The sequence below is a fragment of the Tribolium madens genome, unplaced genomic scaffold, assembly GCF_015345945.1.
Source record: "Tribolium madens isolate multiple individuals breed KSU strain unplaced genomic scaffold, Tmad_KSU_1.1 Scaffold_91;HRSCAF=231;Tcas5.2_LG7, whole genome shotgun sequence".
Taxonomy (NCBI): Eukaryota; Metazoa; Arthropoda; class Insecta; order Coleoptera; family Tenebrionidae; genus Tribolium; species Tribolium madens.
This window is the reverse complement of record NW_025401063.1, coordinates 14415869-14435036: the sequence shown is the minus strand read 5'-3', so window position 1 is coordinate 14435036 and position 19168 is coordinate 14415869. Positions and strand designations below refer to the sequence as shown.

The 19168-nt window shown below is 32.3% G+C and overlaps 3 protein-coding genes across 4 annotated transcripts; 1 reads left to right on the top strand and 2 right to left on the bottom strand.

Annotated features, from left to right (window-relative positions):
* Window positions 1-366: 366 nt before the first annotated feature.
* On the bottom strand, window positions 367-3843 carry LOC123012244 (U-scoloptoxin(01)-Cw1a-like). Its single transcript, XM_044410136.1, has 3 exons — window positions 3387-3843; window positions 2899-3021; window positions 367-745 (listed from the first exon to the last, which is right to left on the bottom strand). Exons 1-3 carry the CDS (start codon window positions 3450-3452, stop codon window positions 560-562), a joined length of 375 nt encoding a protein of 124 aa, XP_044266071.1. The 5' UTR covers window positions 3453-3843; the 3' UTR covers window positions 367-559.
* Window positions 3844-5421: 1578 nt separating this feature from the next.
* Window positions 5422-6907, top strand: LOC123012242. The gene is made up of 2 exons (XM_044410134.1): window positions 5422-6335; window positions 6390-6907. The coding sequence occupies exons 1-2, from the start codon at window positions 6269-6271 to the stop codon at window positions 6863-6865; spliced, it is 543 nt and encodes a 180-aa protein (XP_044266069.1). The 5' UTR covers window positions 5422-6268; the 3' UTR covers window positions 6866-6907.
* On the bottom strand, window positions 6899-12625 carry LOC123012235 (probable multidrug resistance-associated protein lethal(2)03659). 2 transcript variants are annotated; one of them, XM_044410123.1, is made up of 9 exons: window positions 12475-12625; window positions 11642-11875; window positions 10455-10885; window positions 10247-10403; window positions 8894-10198; window positions 8518-8842; window positions 8317-8467; window positions 7086-8269; window positions 6899-7034 (listed from the first exon to the last, which is right to left on the bottom strand). In XM_044410123.1, the coding sequence occupies exons 1-9, from the start codon at window positions 12549-12551 to the stop codon at window positions 7005-7007; spliced, it is 3894 nt and encodes a 1297-aa protein (XP_044266058.1). In that variant the 5' UTR covers window positions 12552-12625; the 3' UTR covers window positions 6899-7004. The 2 variants fall into 2 exon arrangements, with proteins under 2 accessions (XP_044266058.1, XP_044266056.1); XM_044410121.1 differs by lacking the exon at window positions 6899-7034 and having other exon boundaries at window positions 7050-8269.
* Window positions 12626-19168: the final 6543 nt, after the last annotated feature.

Below are 19168 nucleotides of genomic sequence, written 5' to 3'. Positions count from 1 at the left end.
TTTATGTAATGCCACTATTTATGGGCGCTTTGTAACCTCTTAAGACATTTGGACTTTATTTGCTCCCCAATTTGGTAAGTTTATTATATAAATAGAGAAAGGGGGCTACGTGGTGCCAAAAGTAACACCGCTTAGGGACTTTATATCTGTTTTTAACAAATGATATAACACTCGCTTTTGTTAATTTCATGCATCGTTGCTGTTAAATATCAAAAATTTAAAATATGTTAAGATTTGATTTCATTGACGTCAATTAAATACTAAAACCACAAAGCTATAACTTTCGATCTAATATTGATTTGTAAACAAAAGAAGAAGAAAGTCAGATTTTACCACTTTTATTAGAAATTTAGTTTCGTTGCGATAATCGCTTAAAACCATTTGTTTTATTTAAATTGTGTTACAAAAATACAAAATTTTATCTTATTTACAACTAAATGAAAAGATGCTTGACACAGCTATTCAATGCGAAAAATATGATGATGATAATAATGACTGAGAACAATGACGAGGAGATAATTTATTGACTATACAATAAGTTATTGTTTTCGTTGAGGTTTTATTGTGGATGTTGGTTGTACTGTGGGATTCTGTACAAATCTTCGTTAATTCCGTAAAGGCTGGGAGTACCAGCGCAATCCACGTTGAACCACCAGTCGCATACTCGCGCAAATTGATTAAAAATTGTACCATTGGGACAAAGGAAGCTGTACTGTTGTCCGTTGGGAAGACACCAGTGCCATACCTAAATTTAAACAACAATGAACAACAATAGTTTTGCAAAATAATTGCTACGGAATGCTACAACCAGTTATACACCGAGTATTGTTGGTTATAAACATTGCACATACAGAATGAATATAAAGTATGGAAACAAGCGTTTTTTTTTTTAAATCATTTGTCTTCAGAAAATATTAGTTAATATAAATTAACGTAATATAAAAAATGAGATAGTATTTTGAGAACAAAATTTTGTCTTGTTTATGAGTTATGCGATTTTTTTTAGTCAAAATTGCAATTTATAAAAAAAAAATTTTCAAAAAATTAAATATGAAGTAGATAGTTGTAATCCTTAGATCATAACCTTTATGAGAAAAATAGTTTTATAGTGGGTTACTATTTAAAAATTAAAAATTTTTGTAGAACTCAAAAACAAAACAAAATTTCGAAAAATTTAATTCTTGATAAAACATCACATCTTTAATGTACTTTATCGTTCATCAATTAGTTTTTCCAAAAAATTAATAGTTTAAGCAAAAAACGTTTGGTTCCATACTTTTTATTCACCTGGTATATTGGTGATAACTAAGGCTCGGATTATATGCACGAAAAATTCGTAAATATGCGCATATATATGCACGTATTTTCACAAAAATATGCACAAAATATTTAAAAACATATGCTCCAATATATGCCTAATATTCATCGATATGCAAAATTTTTAACAATAAAAAATCAAAGTTGGGATAAACTTTTATCCTCTAATACACAATATCCTCAAATACTGCATACGATAAATGAAAGAATAAATAAATTGGTTTGGCGTGAGACAAGCCATTTTAATAACCTAGTAATTAACCCTTTCTAAGAAAACTGTATCTACTTTTCAGATCAAATCACGTATTTTGCTTAGAGTATTTATTTTTTAGAAAAACTAATTGATGAATTATAAAGTTCTATAGAAATGTGATGTTTTATCAAAAATAAAATTTTTCAAAATTTTTATTATTTTGTTTTTGAGTTCTACAAAAATATTTATTTTTTTAAATGGCAACCCACCAAAAAAACATTTTGCTCATGAACGTTTTCATCAGGCCGGCAATTTGGGTTTGGAAAAACAATTGACGGTCTGATGAAGATTAAATAAAAATCAAAACGTTGCCGAAAAATTGTATTTTCAATAACCAGTCCAAAACACCAAATACCTACCTTTTTTCTATAAGTACTATACTTAAACAAAATGGACGATAACACATTAGAAATTAATAATCAATAATGGTTCAATTCTATAAATAAAATAATTGCGAATCCGATAGTGTCCCCAGAATTAAAAAAAAAAAAATTGCGAATCAAGTCTAAGTTCTATACGGGGGCGATCGGCAAAGCCCCGAGCTCCCGATAATTTCTAAAGACATTTGCGAATCCAATTTTACGTTACTAAAAAATAAACTGCTCCACAAAACTTAAGGAAGTTTCATTATTTTTACAACAAACAAATTATATTCTTCTAAGCATTATGGAATCTAGCAAAAACAAAAATGTAAAAAGATATCTACCTTTATCTCACTTTTAATTATTTTTTTTAATAATTATTAATTTAATTAATTATTGTAATTATTGCACACTTCCTTAACTTTTGTGGAGCAGTTTATATGGCTGGTAAACTATACAGGCTGAGCCAGAACTCGCGCCCCAGAGAAGAATGCCATGTGAGGTAAGAAACCAGGAACATGGAAAAAATGTAAAAAAAATTCTATCTATAAAAAGTTATAAGAGTTTAAATTTTGCACTTTGACTCTAGTTATTTCTGTTTGAAAAATATTTTTTTTGCTATAGGCTATTAGAATAAATTGTATCTATGTTTAATGTTATTTGTGGCTTTTATTGGCAAAATTTTTTGTACCTTTACTAAATAATTATAAAAAACATATTCAAGAACATCAGTATTATTAAATAGACATAAAATAATGTCAAAAAATAAATGTCTTTTTTTTTGACAGATAGCATTTTTTAAACATTTTTTCCATCTTGTCTTACTTGAAAGTTTTTTTTTTTGGGGCGCGAGTTTTGGCGCCTTCTGTATATTCGATTATTCAAAAGAAAACTAAATCTATAATTTTGTCAGGAAACAAATTAAATGATCAGTAATATTTTTTGTTCGGATGATAAGAGTGATACCTGACATTGGGCTTCTGGGTCGCTGTAATATCCAGGCAGTCGTTGGTCGCACCTGAAGGATAATCCCTGGGGAACTTGGCTGTAGATGGGGTAGTCCTGTCCCGGTATATAGCCATCCAATTGCTGTAAAACAACAATGAAATTAATTAAATTCGTTGAACTGCGTCTCCGAATGTTATCATGTGTCATCAGTTAAACCGGAAACAATATCCGACGTATCTCGCGTCACTATTGTAATTCCGGATTTCCAGACGGGTGAACATCCTAATTCTGATTTTTGAAAATGAAGACGTTTTTGTGATGTTTTGCGATGCATTGTTGAGAAATTTCCCACTTAAGCACATCATTGTTCTTTAACGGATCAAGGTGATGTAATGCATGTACGTATTTTTATGAGAATTGGGTCTTCCGAATGCGATCAACCGAACATTTCCAAAAAATTTCGCACGTTACATAATGTCCAAAAAATTTCAAAATTTCGAGCTTACACAAAACACCAGATGCACTGTAAATCCACAAATAAATGCGGCGACCACATGAGGTAAAATTGACATTTTTGTTGAATTTTTTTATCACGTATCACTAACAAAGAGTAACACTTCAACCCTGAGGTATTGGCAAAGTTCGGTGGGTGGAGAAGCAATGATTCTGTTAATTGCCGGCTCTGTTTTATATGTGGGAGATGGTTGGTGAAGATTAAGTAAGATCTTCAGTAGCGTAATAATGTAGGTATTCTCATACTTTCAGATGTGGTGGAACTGTTTTTGGTCTCACACAGCTTGGGATGGATGCAAGAATTGAAAGCTATTCTCATTTTTTTTAATTGAAATATTGACAAATTCTGACTTAATTGTTATTTTCTACGGCCCAGATCTAGTTCTCGAAATCGTCCAAGAATTGAATGGACGAATTACAGGACAACCTTCAGGAATTTGGAAACGACCCAGGGTAAAATATTTGAAATTTTCCATTGCCTTTAAAATAAGTTTATTAAAAAACGCAAACACACTTAAAATGCTTCAATTTATTATTAAATAATTGACCTTACATGGGAAAAAAAAAACGACGAGCTTGATAAAATTTGAGACAAAAAAACATTGCAATCTAAAGATGAATGAATTTTTATATGTATTATAATAACATATGTTTACTAAACCTATCTAGGTTTTATAATTATCTTGACAGGATGCTAAACCTACAAATGACTGATGTGGCAACTTCTTCAAAAAAGATCGATAAATGTTATCGTGAAAATTGTAATCGGAATTTTTTGTTCAAATTACTTTTATCTTTAAAATCTATTAGGCAAGTAATAAGTCAAAATACAGGGTGCGCTTGAACTTGCGCTCCAGAGAAAAATGCCATGTAAGGTAAAAAAAATATTATAAAAATTTCAAAGTTATGAAAGAATTTTGCACTTTGACTCTATTTCTGTTGAAAAAATAATTAGTTTGTTACAGGCTATTAGAAGAGGAAATACAGAAGTTGTATCCTAATTTATTCCTAAATTTAGAATTTTGTGGCTGAAAGTGGCAAAAATCAACAGCCAAAATAGTTAGGGTGCTTTTTACCAAGGACGTTCCTGGCTAAAAATTTTGACATTTTATCTTTGAATTCGTTTGGGTGTATAAAGGTTATCAGTTGTACCAAATTTTGTAATTTTATCTGCAATGGTTTATGAAATATTAAAAAAAATCCATTAAAAGATACACCCCTTTTAGGGGATGTAGCTCCGATATATAATATTTTTTGATACATGTTTATAAGAAACTTTTATCTTAAAATTGAATATTCTATCACCTGTATAAATTTTAACATTATAAACGAAACACCCTGTATGTTTAAATTTATTTGTGCTAATAACAGTAGCCATATAATCATGTTATTTCTACATTATTACCTATTATTTTTTATCTTTCAATAAAATGACAAAACTTTTAGAAGAACATTAATATAATAAACTAATATTAATCTAAATGGGTATAAATCTACAGGGTGTTTGCGGTCTTGAGGTTGAAATTTAAATGAGATGATATTCACGGTAGAAGAAAACTAATACGCTATATAAAACAAAAATTCACGTTGTTAAAGGAAATTATTTATTTTACACTATTTGTTTGAGAACTGCTCTGTAAATCATAATCACGAAATCAACTTATAATTTTAATATTTTGCCATACGGTGTTCATAAATTTGGAGAAAAATTAAGAAAGAAAAACGAATCAAACCTATTGGGAACCAACCATTCGCTGAAAGAGATTAAACAGAAGATCTTCAAATTTTGATAAAAACTAAAGCAAATGCAAATCAAATGATGACAGTGTCAAAACTATGAAGTGACTTTTCTCTTTCATTGTCATGGATACGATCTTTTTTATTTGTTGCAATAATACAATTTTATGTTAACAAGGAAATAATTCCAGTGACCCTCAAACCGTGTACCAATATTTTGGAGTTAAATAACATTCTTGATAGTGAGTTTTTTTCTCGGTTACAGTATTTCTGTACTCTTCTATTACTAGGTCAATTTTCAACTCCAAGACTGTAAACACCCTGTATATGTACCCTTTTTCTACACCTATACTTTCTTTAATTCAAAGGGAGTTAATAATGAAAATGCAGCAGGTAAAGACCTTTACGTTAATCAAAACTGCAGATAATTAGGTGAATTGGGGGCTATATTAATTAAAAATTAAATCATTTATTATTTTCCAAACACAAAGAAATTATAGTTTAGGTGCAAATAAACCTTGAAAATCGCTTAATTATCTCTGTAGATAAGACACCATTGAAATACAATTACTGATGGCATTTTCTGTACTTAGCAAAAACGCTCTCTTAGGAAAAAATCGTGAAACGAATTTAAATTTAAAAATAATAAAAACCATTTTTCTATTTCGGTATCACAATGAGCATTTTGTGTAACTGTTTTAAATAAAAATTCTAAAGCACCTGCGGTTTTTTAAAAATCACTCTGTATTTTATGTTTGATTTGGCGTGCAGATGCGCGTACCATCTGCTTTTTCACCTGGCCCATAAGTAGCAAAGACAAGTTTTCAGTTACAATATTACGATGATTCTATCAACAATTATTATTGTAGGCAGCGCAAGCGTTAATGCAACAATTTCGGTTATCATTGAGCAAACAATTAAATTTGTCTTATCAGACTGTATTTTAGTGACGATGTTTTTATCTGACAGGTGGGGATAGGGGGCAGGTAAAAAGTACGTTAGTGACTAGTATACAGGAAGGATGTTCATTCAACACTACTAAATAACTCAGCGGAACGTTTGTTTTATTTTAGTTATAATAATGTGACGTGATTTTAGTGAAAGTGTTAATATAGTCAATTCAGAGACAACACGCGCAATGGCCGATAAAGAGCTAGTCGTTTCCCTTAAAGATTTACCGTTTCAAGCTACAGTGAAGTATCTCGGTAAGCAATATTATCGATTATCGATACCAATAATTCGATTTGTTACTTGTTTAGGAAGCCAACCAGCTAAGGGCCTTTGGGGAATGAAACATACCCGGAAACCTGTTGATTATTTAGTAAGCTTGGCGAAAAATCTGCCTGCAAATAAAGTTCTCTCCATTGTCAAGCTCGAAATCAACCTCCAAGGACTCTCCTTCCAAGATATTACAAACAAGAAAGAAAAATCTCCCTCTGTAATGTTTCCCATTGATACAATATCATACGGTGTACAAGATTTGGTCTATACCAGAGTTTTCAGTATGATTGTGGTCAAAGATACTGATCTTAGAAGCGATATCCCTTTTGTGTGTCACAGTTTCGTCTGTGAATCGAGAAATCAAGCGAGACAAATTACATACGCTCTAGCTGCAGCTTTCCAAGAGTATGGAAGACAATCAAAGCTTGATGGCAGCAAAAGAAAAAGGTTTGCTATCGACTTGCGCACTCCAGAAGAACAAGCTGAAGCGTCGGAAGAAGAAACCGAAGCTTGATTTGTATTATTTTAAGTGAAAATAAATATTTAGTTAATCGGTTATTTTTGCTTTATTGTTTTGTATGGTACAATACTGGGCATGGAATAATTAAGTAGAAAACATCACAGATTTGAAATGTGTAAGAATAGGCAAGGCTTCACTCTGTCTTTATTTTCTTCTCGAAACTCTGTAACAAATTTGATTAATTTAGATCAAGTATATGAGGGTTTCTACTCACTTCTTTTGCAATATTTTCCAAGTTTGACGCAGTCGCTTTTCCCGTTGTTTGTACCAAGTTGTGAAGAATTCCTCCTTCTTTCCTTAGGAGGTTGTACGGGTGGTCATACTCTTCGACAGATCCGGCATTCATCACCAAAATCTTGTCCGAATCCATGACAGTATGTAACCTGTGGGCTATGGTCAAAACAGTACAATTCGAGAATTTGTCTCTTATCGTGTTCTGAATCAAAGCATCAGTATGTGGATCGACATTAGCTGTTGCTTCATCCATGACCAGAATTTTGTTATTTCTTATCAAAGCTCTTGCAAGACAAACTAACTGTCTTTGCCCAACACTGAAGTTTGACCCCCCTTCCGAAACATTGGAATGCAAACCGGCCGGAAGTTCCGACACCACATCTTTCAATTCGACCTGTTCTAGAGCATTCCAAAGCATTTCATCCGTAAACTCTTCAAATGGATCTAAATTTTTTCGCATAGTTCCGGAAAATAAGACCGGTTCTTGCGGAATGATCGAGATTTTTGATCTAGCTTCTTCAAGAGGAAGTTTCGTAGTATCCACACCGTCGATAATTATGCTTCCTTCAATGGGGTACAATTGGAACAAAGCAGTGATTGTTGAGGATTTCCCAGCTCCAGTTCTGCCAACAATTCCGATTTTTTCTTTCGGTTCGACTATAAAGTTAAGGTTTTTCAAAACGTAGGGATCCGAAAGATTGTACTTGAGATAAACGTTTTGAAATTCGATTCGACCTTGTTGTGGCCACTCTTTGGGTAAATTCGTGATTTGTTTTCGTTCGGGTTCGCTTTCGATGCTTCGATACTCCAACAGTCGCTCCACTGAGACCATATGGTTTTCTAATTCGCTCCATTGGCGCATTCCCCACTGTAAGGAACCAATAAGCATGATGTATTGTGTTACAATCAAGCCGATATCGCCACCATAAATGCTTTTGTTAAAATACATGAGAACGAAAATTGCAACTGCAAAGAAAATAATGCAAATCACGTCGAGCCAAAAACCGAAACATCGGTTTGAAGCAATGAAAAGGAACCAAGCGGCACTGTGATTATCTTGGAAATTGTCGAATTCGTTGATTAAGATTTTTTGAGCAGAAAATGCTCGAATTGTACTTAAGCCGTGCATAGAGGCGGTTAAGTGGCTGTAAATCGGGCTTCTTGCTGCAATTCCAATGGTAAAATTTTTTGTAAATAATTTTCATACTTACTGATTCCTTCAATTCGTTTCACGCTTCTACTAGTTCGTATATAAACAACTCTTAAAAAATAGAAGATTGTGATTAAGATCATTGAAGGTACGAAGAGCCAAGGATCAACAATGAATGACAGGAAAAGAGCACCAATCAACATTAACCCAACCTGTAACAAGCAGTGTTTAATTTGTTTCACTTTCACTTCTCTTGACTTACTTCAATGACGTCGAATAAAACTGGCGGGATATATTCATCAATGTATCCTAAATCTTTCGAAAACCTATTAAGAATTCTTCCGGAAGGATTGTTGTTGTAAAATCGCATTGTCGCTTTAATTATGCTTGAGAAACTGATGCGATGCAAATTAATAGACGCAATTATGAAATACAACATGAAATAAAGAGAATGGACGACAGAAAAAATTATTGTTCCTAAGATAATCCCTGAATATGTAAAAATAATGGGAAGTCGCTCTAGAGTTTCATTTTCTTTGGTCAAATTGTTCAAGATTCGTTCCGAATACTGTTGTTCTAAATTTACCCTAAAATGTTTTATTTTAGAATTTGGCAACACGTCAATTGTGAATAATTACCAGTAGGATACATAATAATCACCAGCGTTTGCAATAAACTGACCGATAAGGAAAGCTAACGCCAGTAAAGTTATCATAATTTTTCCTCCACCTGCTCTTAAATATTCCAAATAAAGCTTTCCTTTAATACTCCCACTTTTCATTTGTTCTTTCTCAATGGATGGTTCTTCATTTTCCTCTTCTTTTTCAACGGTACATTCCGAATTTTGCCTCGACTTTGCTTTCTTCTTATCTTTCTCTTCTTCCTCTTCTATATGAAACTGTTCGAGTAATTTAGCAAAATCCAAACCACTAGTCTGCAGTTCTGTATATGTCCCTTGCATTTCAATTTTGCCATCCTTCATTATGATTATTTTATCAGCACTACTTAAATATTGAAGTTGGTGGGTAATTAAAATGCAGATTTTGTCCTTGAGGAACCCTTTAACACACCTTTCATAGAGATGTTTTCCCACATTGGCATCAACAGCAGATAAGGGATCATCAAGGAGATAAATGTCGGCTTTCTTATAAATAGCTCTGGCAAGATTAATCCGTGCTTTTTGTCCTCCACTCAAAGCTTTCCCTTTTTCCCCGACTAAGGTTTTGTCCCCATATGGGAATAATTCAAAATCGGACAACAAAGCACAAACTTCAACAACTTGTTTATACCTTTCTTCGTCATATTCATTTCCGAAGAGAATGTTCTGGCGTACACTAGCCGAGAAAAGCCAAGGTTCTTGGGACGAGTAAGAAATCGTACCTTGTATATCCAGTTTACCACTCTCCAAAGGCAACTCTTTGAGAAAAACATTCAATAAACTACTTTTCCCACTCCCAACTGGTCCGATCACAGCCACGACTTGGTTAGAAGAAATACTGAGATTTATATCTTTTAAAGTGCTTTCATTGTTTGTCTTTAACCATTTAGCATTCACACTTTCTACCAAAATTCTTGGTCTGATTTCCACAGGACTGTGGTAAGGCACAAGCGAACCGTTACTACCATTTTTACTAACACCATTCTTGAATAATTTGGGTTTTTCGAGTTCATGCTCCGCGAAAGAAAGAAACTTCTGGATCCTCAAAACTGAGACATTGACCTCCGCTATTGAGGTAATACTAACTGAGAAAAGTATCGTAATGACAGGTCTAAGTACATCGTAGATTGCTTTCACTGTGAATACTTTTTCGGCAGTGATGTATGATCCAAGCAAAACGTAACCCAAAATACTTATAAATACCGAGGTTCTAGTAACAAACATTTCAAACGAGTAGATTAAACCTAATAGAAAGGCGTGTGCTCGAATTGTGTTCATTTCTTTCCTAAAATATTTCAAATCAACAACAGGAGAAACAAAATGCGATACGAACTTTCTAGCGTAGGCGATAAGCTGCGAGAAGGGTTTTTCCCAGCAATACATTTTAATTACTTGAATCCCTGAGATAACTTCATTCATTAATCGAACTCTTTCATCCGTCCTTAAGGCCGTTCTCAATCTTAAAACTGAGGTTCTTTTCCCCAACCAAACTGAAAATTATTATTGTGAGCCTTGACCTTAATTCTCATCGATTTACTTACTTTGCATTGGAATGAAAGATAGAAGAAATCCTATGCCAAAAAAAGCCGCTACTCCTATTTCTCGATAAATGAGATATGTTCCAACAGCGGCTTGGATAGGCCCTATCCAGACGTAATGGGCTAATAAGAAACCTTGGTCAAATCTACTCACGTCATTAGATAGTAAATTTACTAATTGACCGATTGTTGTACTAGCTAAGGCAGTTTGACTTAATCGGAGAGCTTTTCGATACAGTAATGAACTGCAAGAAACTCTCATTTTCATGGTAATGTGCATAAAACCCATCATGGATGGGTGACTTATAAAGGCGTCCAATACAAGGCACAAAACTATTGCCAGGGCTTGTAGGTAGGCTTCAGTTTCAGATATATCGTCTCGGCCCCCTCCAAAGTAAGAGACTAAGCGACCGATCGATAAGGGAATTAATACTCTGGAAAAATTGCTCAATGAGAAAAATTTATATCTTAATATAGACTGGCAGTCGATTGAAAAGGAGGTATTGAATGAACTTTGCTCGAAGCAATGAATTTAATTTTCGCAATTAAGATTATGTTGAACATGTGTTTTGATACTTCAAGAAACTGCTTTTAACAATCATTTGTTTCTTTAATTAAACAATTTTATTATGTATTGATTTAAAATATCTATGTTTTTGTATCTACAAATGTGAAACCTTGAAATAATCTCATACATTTATCACGTTAAAATGATAAAATTTCAGTGACAAATCGGAAAGAAAATTTAGGTTTTGTTCAATCAATTTGATTTGAATAAATAAATTCCTTGTAATAGCCCGAATTAGAATTTCTAATACTTGGCATTTGTTTTTCGTTAAAATTAAATGCGAGTGCTGCCAAATACCCATTTAAAAAATCACTGGAAGATTTTGACACCACAACCACTTGACTTTATCTTAGAAAAATTTTCCCAGGTGTGCGAAAAATGCAAGGCTAGCATACGAGTAGGTTAAAGTTCAGTTTCTTTCATTGTATGCAGTGTGTACTATTGTTTGTTGAGACAAAGAAAGAATACACTTTTTATAATGTTTTTTTCGGTATGAAATAGTGGAGTAGTTGTTATACATTTTTTACACAGAAAAATTAAATTTTGGTGACCTATTTCACCTCAAAAATACAGTTGCGATTGAAATGGGCCGAGGGGTGGTTTACACTTCAAGAACACTTACACCAACATAACTTCGTCAATCCCTTTCAAAATACCCAAAATGATAAACTGAGGACCAAAAAGTTTAAATAAAGCCCTATGCAGTGCTGACTTTTTATGTTTCCTGTGTTGCTCCGTCCAAACCTTTTCAAGTTTTTCCCCCAATATCTGAGAATTGTGTTCATCTAAAGGCCTGAAAAGGTCTTCTTCTCTGACGCCGTTTTTGAAACTTCGTTTGAATATTGGAAACATGTATCTGCAAGAAGGTGGATTGTTATTTGGACGAGGACATTCTGAGGTTTTGTGACCGCAAATGATTCGACATGGTCTTTTTGTGTTATGTTATATAATCTAAGAGTAGTCCAAGTAGAAGATCCGGTACCTAATGATTTTGTGTCATTGTAACTTTTTTATAAAATGAGAGATTAGTATCTCAAGTAGGTAGACATGTGAAGGGCAAAAAATGAATTTTTCGTTCCCAATCAATATTTACGTACAAACTTATTAATCTGTTAATAAATTGTTTAAATATTGTTATCGGCAAAATTTTTACTGGTGATAGTGAGTAAGAATTATAAAGTCACTTTGTATTCTTAAAAGAGATTTACGTATTTGTACTGCATTGTCTAGTGAAACCTAGGTATCTATTATCTAAATAATGAAACTAAAGAAATTGAGCAAATATTAATTCAATTTTTCGACCTAAATTAAGTCAAGGACAGTGACACCTGCTTGGTTTGCAAATCTCTTTAATTATTGTAATTTTATAAGCGGGAACGATCGAAAGTATTGATACTTTCTCTTCTATCTGTTTGATTTGCATTGAAAAGCCTTTGAACCTTGCAGTATACTTACAGGAACGTAAGTAAAGAAAACACATTAGCGCTTTTAGCAGGATTGACCTTCCTGTATTTTTTCTCTGTCGTATCCATTTTTAAAATATCACAATGAATCTACACTAAAACGTGTAAGTTACAAACGACTCGTGTGTTGTTTCTGACGCGAAACTAGGACGCAAACTGACGAGTTCGCTGTGGATGCCAGGCATTCAAAGAGTAGCAATCATGCGTCATTGACGCCTTGGCGGCGACGCTATTCTGGCAGAAAATTATGATTGGTAGAAACGGAAAAATCAATCTCTAATTGTGTTCCTACGTATCCTTGTCTAGTGCATGGCAAAATGTTTAATGATAAGCTTTATCTAATTAAATATTTTTATGTAATTGATCACTTTTATCAATTACACTGGAGTAATATTACATCGAATACAAGTCACGACTTGAAATTATTGTTAAAGTTATAAATGTTATAACATTGCACAATTTACCGTATAGTTGTGACATGTGTATTATTCTCGAGTAGCGAGAGGATCGCCGCACACAATGTTAAGGCTCTAGGGTACCGCATCTATGGGGTACCGAATGAACTGTTCAGATTTGGTGTACTGTAAGTTGCATACTCTATTTAGATTTTTATTCTGTGGCAGCTGTCAATCATCCGACCTTCTCTACCTGGTGCGTGGTCCCTTTAGTCATAAAATGGAAATAAAGTAAACAAACAGAATTTCACCATCCATGAGTTTCTCTTATTTCAGAGATTCAGATTCTAGCTCAGTAGAAAGAAAAGTTCATTTTTCTCTTGATTTTGGACTTAGAAAAATTTTTTGACAATAATGTCACTTTGACAAATGAGTTTTCGCAAGTTAAATAAAAAAAGTGTGGGAAAAACATAATTTTGATAAATAGCAATTCAAAGAAATAGCTTTAAAATAAAAAACAAAGTCATTTTTAACAAAAACTATCATTATTTATTAATAAATTTTTTAAAAAATATATCTTTCATTTTACGCCAAAACAAAAAATCAAGAGAAAAATTGACTTTTTTTTTGGTTCATTATTAGTCATTATGCTCAGATAAACCAGGTGCAACCCAGTTCCAGAAAATTTTGAAAAACAAGGTTTAGTGGTGGGTTTTGCTAAATTTTAGGGTGGTGGTAGGGACTTATATATTGAAAACGTACAATTTTATAACTTGTTTACTTTTTGACTCTTTGCAGTTTACTAGTGGCTCTCTTCCACCGCAGTGCTTTGAAATTTTCTTATCACTTGTTGTTGAAAACGTTGTATTGAAATTATGGGTAATAATTCTAAACAATTTCTTTCAAAAAAAAAAAAAGAAAATTCGAAAATGATGCGTAATTATTGGAAAAAACAACGAAAAGGTTCTAAAACTGATCATTTTTTCTTGTAGTTTTTTGAACATTAACATCATTCTAGAAACACATTTGTGGTTTAAAAGTGTTTTTAAATACAAATGTAGTATGTGTGGGGCAATAGGAACTTTTAGTACCGAAAAAGAAAATCACACAAATGAAGTAAATGAAGCAGTTGTTTGTGGCACAGTAGCAATAGGTGCTGGTTATTCTCAACTACCAGAATTTTGCGCAGCTTTAAACATTCCACAACTGGAAATGCAAAATGCATGTCTACAAAAAAATTCGTAATGCGAGACCCTAAGGACCTAATTATTTCATTCAAAAAATTGAATGCCGATATCACATACTACGAATTTTTTGTACCAAAATTAAAGAAATCGCTAAAACTCCCCGATCCGACATAAATATAAAAACATTCTTGCGCAACAATTACTTGAAATTTAGAACAGCAATTGTTTCAGCTATAAAATACAGAAAAAACAAAAGCTGTACAATTCATCAAAAAACATAAAACTGATATTTTAAATGGACTCGCACATATTTTTGGTGATCATTCAAATTGCGCTTCGTATTTCTGTAAAACAGTTTGTCAAATAACAAATGCAGTTGTATATTCTGATTTATTAAATAGTTCTTTGTTTGAGTTGTTCATGTAAGCATTAAAAAGAGGTGCAAATTTATCTTCAAGTCTTTTGTACGATGTCGATAATAATTTCACAGAAACCCAAGCTGCGAAATTAAATAAAAGAAAAATTCGTATTCAGAAATTCAGATTCGTATTCAGAAAAATTCGTATGCAGATTCCGATTATGGTGCGACTGATGACATAATAGATATGCCAATGGAAACATGAAAAAATAAAAAGTGAGTTTTTGAATGATTTGGCTGCTTGCAATATTTTAAAAATCCCTATTGAAACAATTGGTCAACGTAATAATGAGCAGTGGGATAAAGAAAGAAATAACAGATTAACAGCTAGTAATTTTGGAAGAATTATAAATATGAAATGTAAAACCAATACAGCAAATACTGTAAAAAATATCTTATATAGTGTAGGTGTGTCTAAATTTCAAAAATTGCCTGAACCTCTACAATGGGGTATTGATAATGAAGAAAAAGCAAAGGAAAAGTTTAAGCAAATAACAGGTTTCAAGGTGGACTCATGCGGCTTTTTTGTTGATGAAGAAAAAACATTTTTAGGTGCAACACCAAATGGATTAGTCGGTTCAAATACTATTGTTGAAATTAAATGACCAATTATTTTGCAGATGGTGCAGATGCATATTGCACCTTTTTTTTGCTTTGAACAAACGCAATAAAACGATCATGTTGTGGGTTACACCCTGGGGTGCGGTTGTATATCTTACAGCAGGTACCGGAGCTTATGAAATGATTGTGTATTATTGGTTGCCTACTTTCAATTTAATTTTTGCTTTATATCAAAGAATCAAGAACAGTTATCAAATTCGCATTATATCAGGGCACTGTATTTTTAAATTACCTATAAAATGTTTTTTTTTAATTCAATACGGTATACCGTTATTAAAAAATCTTAATAATTAAAATTTTCACATTTTATTCAATAAAAAAATATCTATTAACTTATTTAAAGCGGGAATATTTCCCTTGTCTCCATTTACCTTTAAAGAAACACTACAAACATCAAGAAACTCTTCAAGTCTAAATTTGCGGCTAAAAACAATGAAATAAATTTACATGTAATAGGTATACGCCAGCTTTCAGGGGGTCTGGAGCCTTAATGTATTTCAATTACACGCTTTTCAAAAAAAAGGGATATGTTATCTGATTTGCGAGGCTATAGTCACCGCGTTTCCACTAGTGAACAATCAACAAAATATTTGAAACCCTTGCAGACTTTGTTATTCTAAAAAATATAAGTTTGGAATAATTCCTTATTAGTCTGAAATCGTTGTTATTCTGGAAATAGTTGTTAGCCTGAATATTGTTTAATTCTTGTTCTGAATTATTGTAAAAAAGTTATATTATTCAAAGTGTAAAAATAGTGTTAAATAAAATTTGTGAAGTGAATTAATAGTTATTTAAGTGCCAAGTCGTGTTGCATACAAAATTTTATCGCCAACCGTAAAAAAATATTTAAAAAATGGAGAAAAAAACGGAGAAGTTGTAAATTATGACAATTTAAACGGATATAAAAATAATAGCGAATACAAAACAAATCCACTTATTGTTTGTATTTTTTTATTTAATTTATTTTTTATGCTCCTTGCGTAAGCATAGGCCGTTCCCCTAGTAATTCCCGCAATTCATTTAACGGTTTTTTGAGAATTCCTAAAATATTAGCTTACCGGTATTTTTTTTATTTTAATAAATTTTCGGTATTAAGGCCAAAATAGTTATTTACATTATACAGGGTTATTCATAAATATGAAGCAATATTTGAACCTTAAAAATGTCCTATAAAATGATGTTAATTTAAATAATAACTCGTGTCCTATCTCTACTGATAAGAATTTTACAGCCCTCGGAATGTGGGTATGGAAATTTGATTTTTTTGTAATAACTTTGGAACTATTTGACCAAATATTATAAAATTTGGAATGGTTACTTGCGGGAACATACCTTCTAAACTAGTAATTAGGAAAATTGCAGACATTTACTCAATTTCCGGTTCCAGCAATTACAGGTGTTTTCTCATTTTTTTGGCCTCTTAACATTAATTTTTTTTTGTCAAAACAATAGAGTAATCAATTTTGAATGAAAAACGCATAACCTTTAATATCTCTAAAATGGACCGTTTTAAAGATATTTTAATTTAAAGTGAGAACTACACAACACTGAAAGCAAAAAGTATGAATTTTGAATGAATGATATTCACGGCAACAATGACTTGAGATTGAACGATTATTAGACGATTAATCGAAATATTTAATAAAAGAGTTTACCTCAGACTCCAAACGTAACTTTATAATATTTGGTCAAATGGTTTCAAAGTTATTACAAAAAAAAAAATAAATAAAATTCCATACCCACATTCCGAGGGCTGTAAAATTCTTATCAGTAGAGATCGGACACGAGTTATAATTTAAATTAACATCATTTTATAGGACATTTTTAAGGTTCAAATATTGCTTCATATTTATGAATAACCCTGTGTAATGTAAATAACTATTTTGGCCTTAATACCGAAAATTTATTAAAATAAAAAAAATACCGGTAAGCTAATATTTTAGGAATTCTCAAAAAATCTGTTTAATTACTCTGTTTAATGTTATTTGTGGCTTTTATTGGCAAAATTTTTGTACCTTTATTAAATAATTGTAAAAAACATATACAGGATCATCCGTACCATTAAATAGACATAAGAAAATGTCAAATGTCAAAAAATAAATGTCAAATTTTTTTGACAGATAGAATTTTTTTAACATTTTTTCCATGTTCCTGGTATTTTATCTTAGTTGAATTTTTTCTCTGGGGCGCGAGTTCTGGCGCACCCTGTAATGTATAAAAGTTTTTACCCCAGACCGTTTTTGAATTAATTTAAATTTCGGTTTGTCAATACATGACGGGTCTTTGCGTTTACTATTTTCAACATGAGATGGAGCTGAACAGAATCTTGCCGAAAAAAGTGTTTATTTTTGAATACTAAATAGATAAATTTGTGCAGTAATATCTCTCAGCATTAATGGACTTTATTTACCATAAAGAATATTTTTTTTTGGAGTCTCTGTAAGCCTAAAATTTTCTTGTTATTTCACAGCACTATTGCCTGAAAAATCGCGAGCAAGGTATTGTTACGACCCAGTTTGTTAGAGCCTTTTTTTCGGTACTTTATTACACTGAGGTCGGATTTAAATTAGGGACCCAATGTTACGAGGAATCAAAGTTAATTTGAATCAGATATTAACATTTATTTAAAACTTTAAGCCCAGTATAATGTGTTTATCAGGTGGTGTAAAGAAAAAGGAGTTAAGTCTTTTACAAGATTTTGTGTATCGAGCGTTTTATTAAAAATGTTATCATCTTACAAATGTTTTTTTTTATAAATGTACCTATACTGGCTGCGCCAGAACTCGCGCCCCAGAGAAAAATGCCATATAAGGTAAAACACCAGGAACATGAAAAAAATGTTAACAAAATTTTATCTCTAAAAATTTCGAAGTTATGAGGGTTTAAAGTTTGCACTATGACTCTTTTTATTTCTGTTGGAAAAATTATTTTTCATGTTTTTTTGCTACAGGCTATTAGACGAGGAAACAAGTAAGCTGTATCCTAAATCTGTGTAATTACTCTGTTTAATGTTATTTGTGGCTTTTATTGGCAAAATTTTTGTCCTTTTACTAAATCATTGTAAAAAAACATATACAAGATCATTAGCATCATTAAATAGATATAAAAAAATGTCAAATGTCAAAAAATAAATGTCAAAATTTTTTGACAGATAGAATTTTTTCTATATTTTTTTCATGTTCCTGGTATCTCTCCTTACTTGAAAATTTTCTCTGGGGCGCGAGTTCTGCCGCACCCTGTATAAAAATAATTTTGGCCGGGCGTTAAAACTGTCAATTTACGCACGGCCAAGTGTAAAATACTAGTATATTATAATACTAATTTATAAACAAGCCTTTAAAACACGCACGACGGGTTTAAGAGCACGACGCGTCAGCGGAGTGCTTTTAACGTCGTAAAGTGTTTTAAAGGCGCTTATAAACGAGTGTTATACGCTATTTTTTAGTATACCTGCCCATTTACGATCTTTTATGAGCATTGAAAAAATGTGAATTTACACAATAAGATTATCAAAGGTTGTTTGTGAATCGTTTTCGTAGAGACGACGTTGTTAAGCACATTTTTTCACGTTGTAATTGGTCCAGACATTTCACTATTTCTTGTTACCTAAAATTCAGCGTGCTGTAAAGGCCAAATTACGCACTCTGCAGCGTGTTTTAATTTAGGATTATGATGCAGGTATAATAAAAAAGTATTTAAAATACTTGTATTCATACAAGTTCCAATGCATTCTGCCACTATTGCGAATTGTTTGTTGCATGACCATGTTGACAACAGCCTTTATACGGCCAAGCGCAGTCCATTAGCAGGATGTCAATGACTTTAAATAGTTCTTGCGTTCCGCTCGAATTAATTCATGACGTTTTTGACAATCACTCGAAAAAATTTCCGGAAACAATCGACACACTTGGGGTATTACAAGTGAAAACTGCATGACCCTATGGAAGAACCAATCTGAACTTAGTTACTACGTTTCCTTGAGGAATTGAATTCGAATTGAAAACGGTATTGAGATTCAATACTGCCATAGAAACACTTTAGAATCGGTATAAAAATCGATTTGAA

Excerpts from the sequence above, each read along its gene's own strand:
- LOC123012244 (XM_044410136.1), bottom strand. The coding sequence starts at position 3,452 with ATGTCAATTTTACCTCATGTGGTCGCCGCATTTATTTGTGGATTTACA. Across the intron at positions 3,022-3,386 it reads CAGTGCATCTGGTGTTTTGT|CAATTGGATGGCTATATACC; the intron begins GTAAGCTCGAAA and ends GTTGTTTTACAG. Across the intron at positions 746-2,898 it reads ACCCAGAAGCCCAATGTCAG|GTATGGCACTGGTGTCTTCC; the intron begins GTATCACTCTTA and ends GTTTAAATTTAG.
- LOC123012235 (XM_044410121.1), bottom strand. The coding sequence starts at position 12,551 with ATGGATACGACAGAGAAAAAATACAGGAAGGTCAATCCTGCTAAAAGC. Across the intron at positions 8,843-8,893 it reads GATTATTATGTATCCTACTG|GGTAAATTTAGAACAACAGT; the intron begins GTAATTATTCAC and ends AAAACATTTTAG. Across the intron at positions 8,270-8,316 it reads GAAACGAATTGAAGGAATCA|CAAGAAGCCCGATTTACAGC; the intron begins GTAAGTATGAAA and ends TTGGAATTGCAG.
- LOC123012242 (XM_044410134.1), top strand. The coding sequence starts at position 6,269 with ATGGCCGATAAAGAGCTAGTCGTTTCCCTTAAAGATTTACCGTTTCAA. Across the intron at positions 6,336-6,389 it reads AGCTACAGTGAAGTATCTCG|GAAGCCAACCAGCTAAGGGC; the intron begins GTAAGCAATATT and ends TTACTTGTTTAG.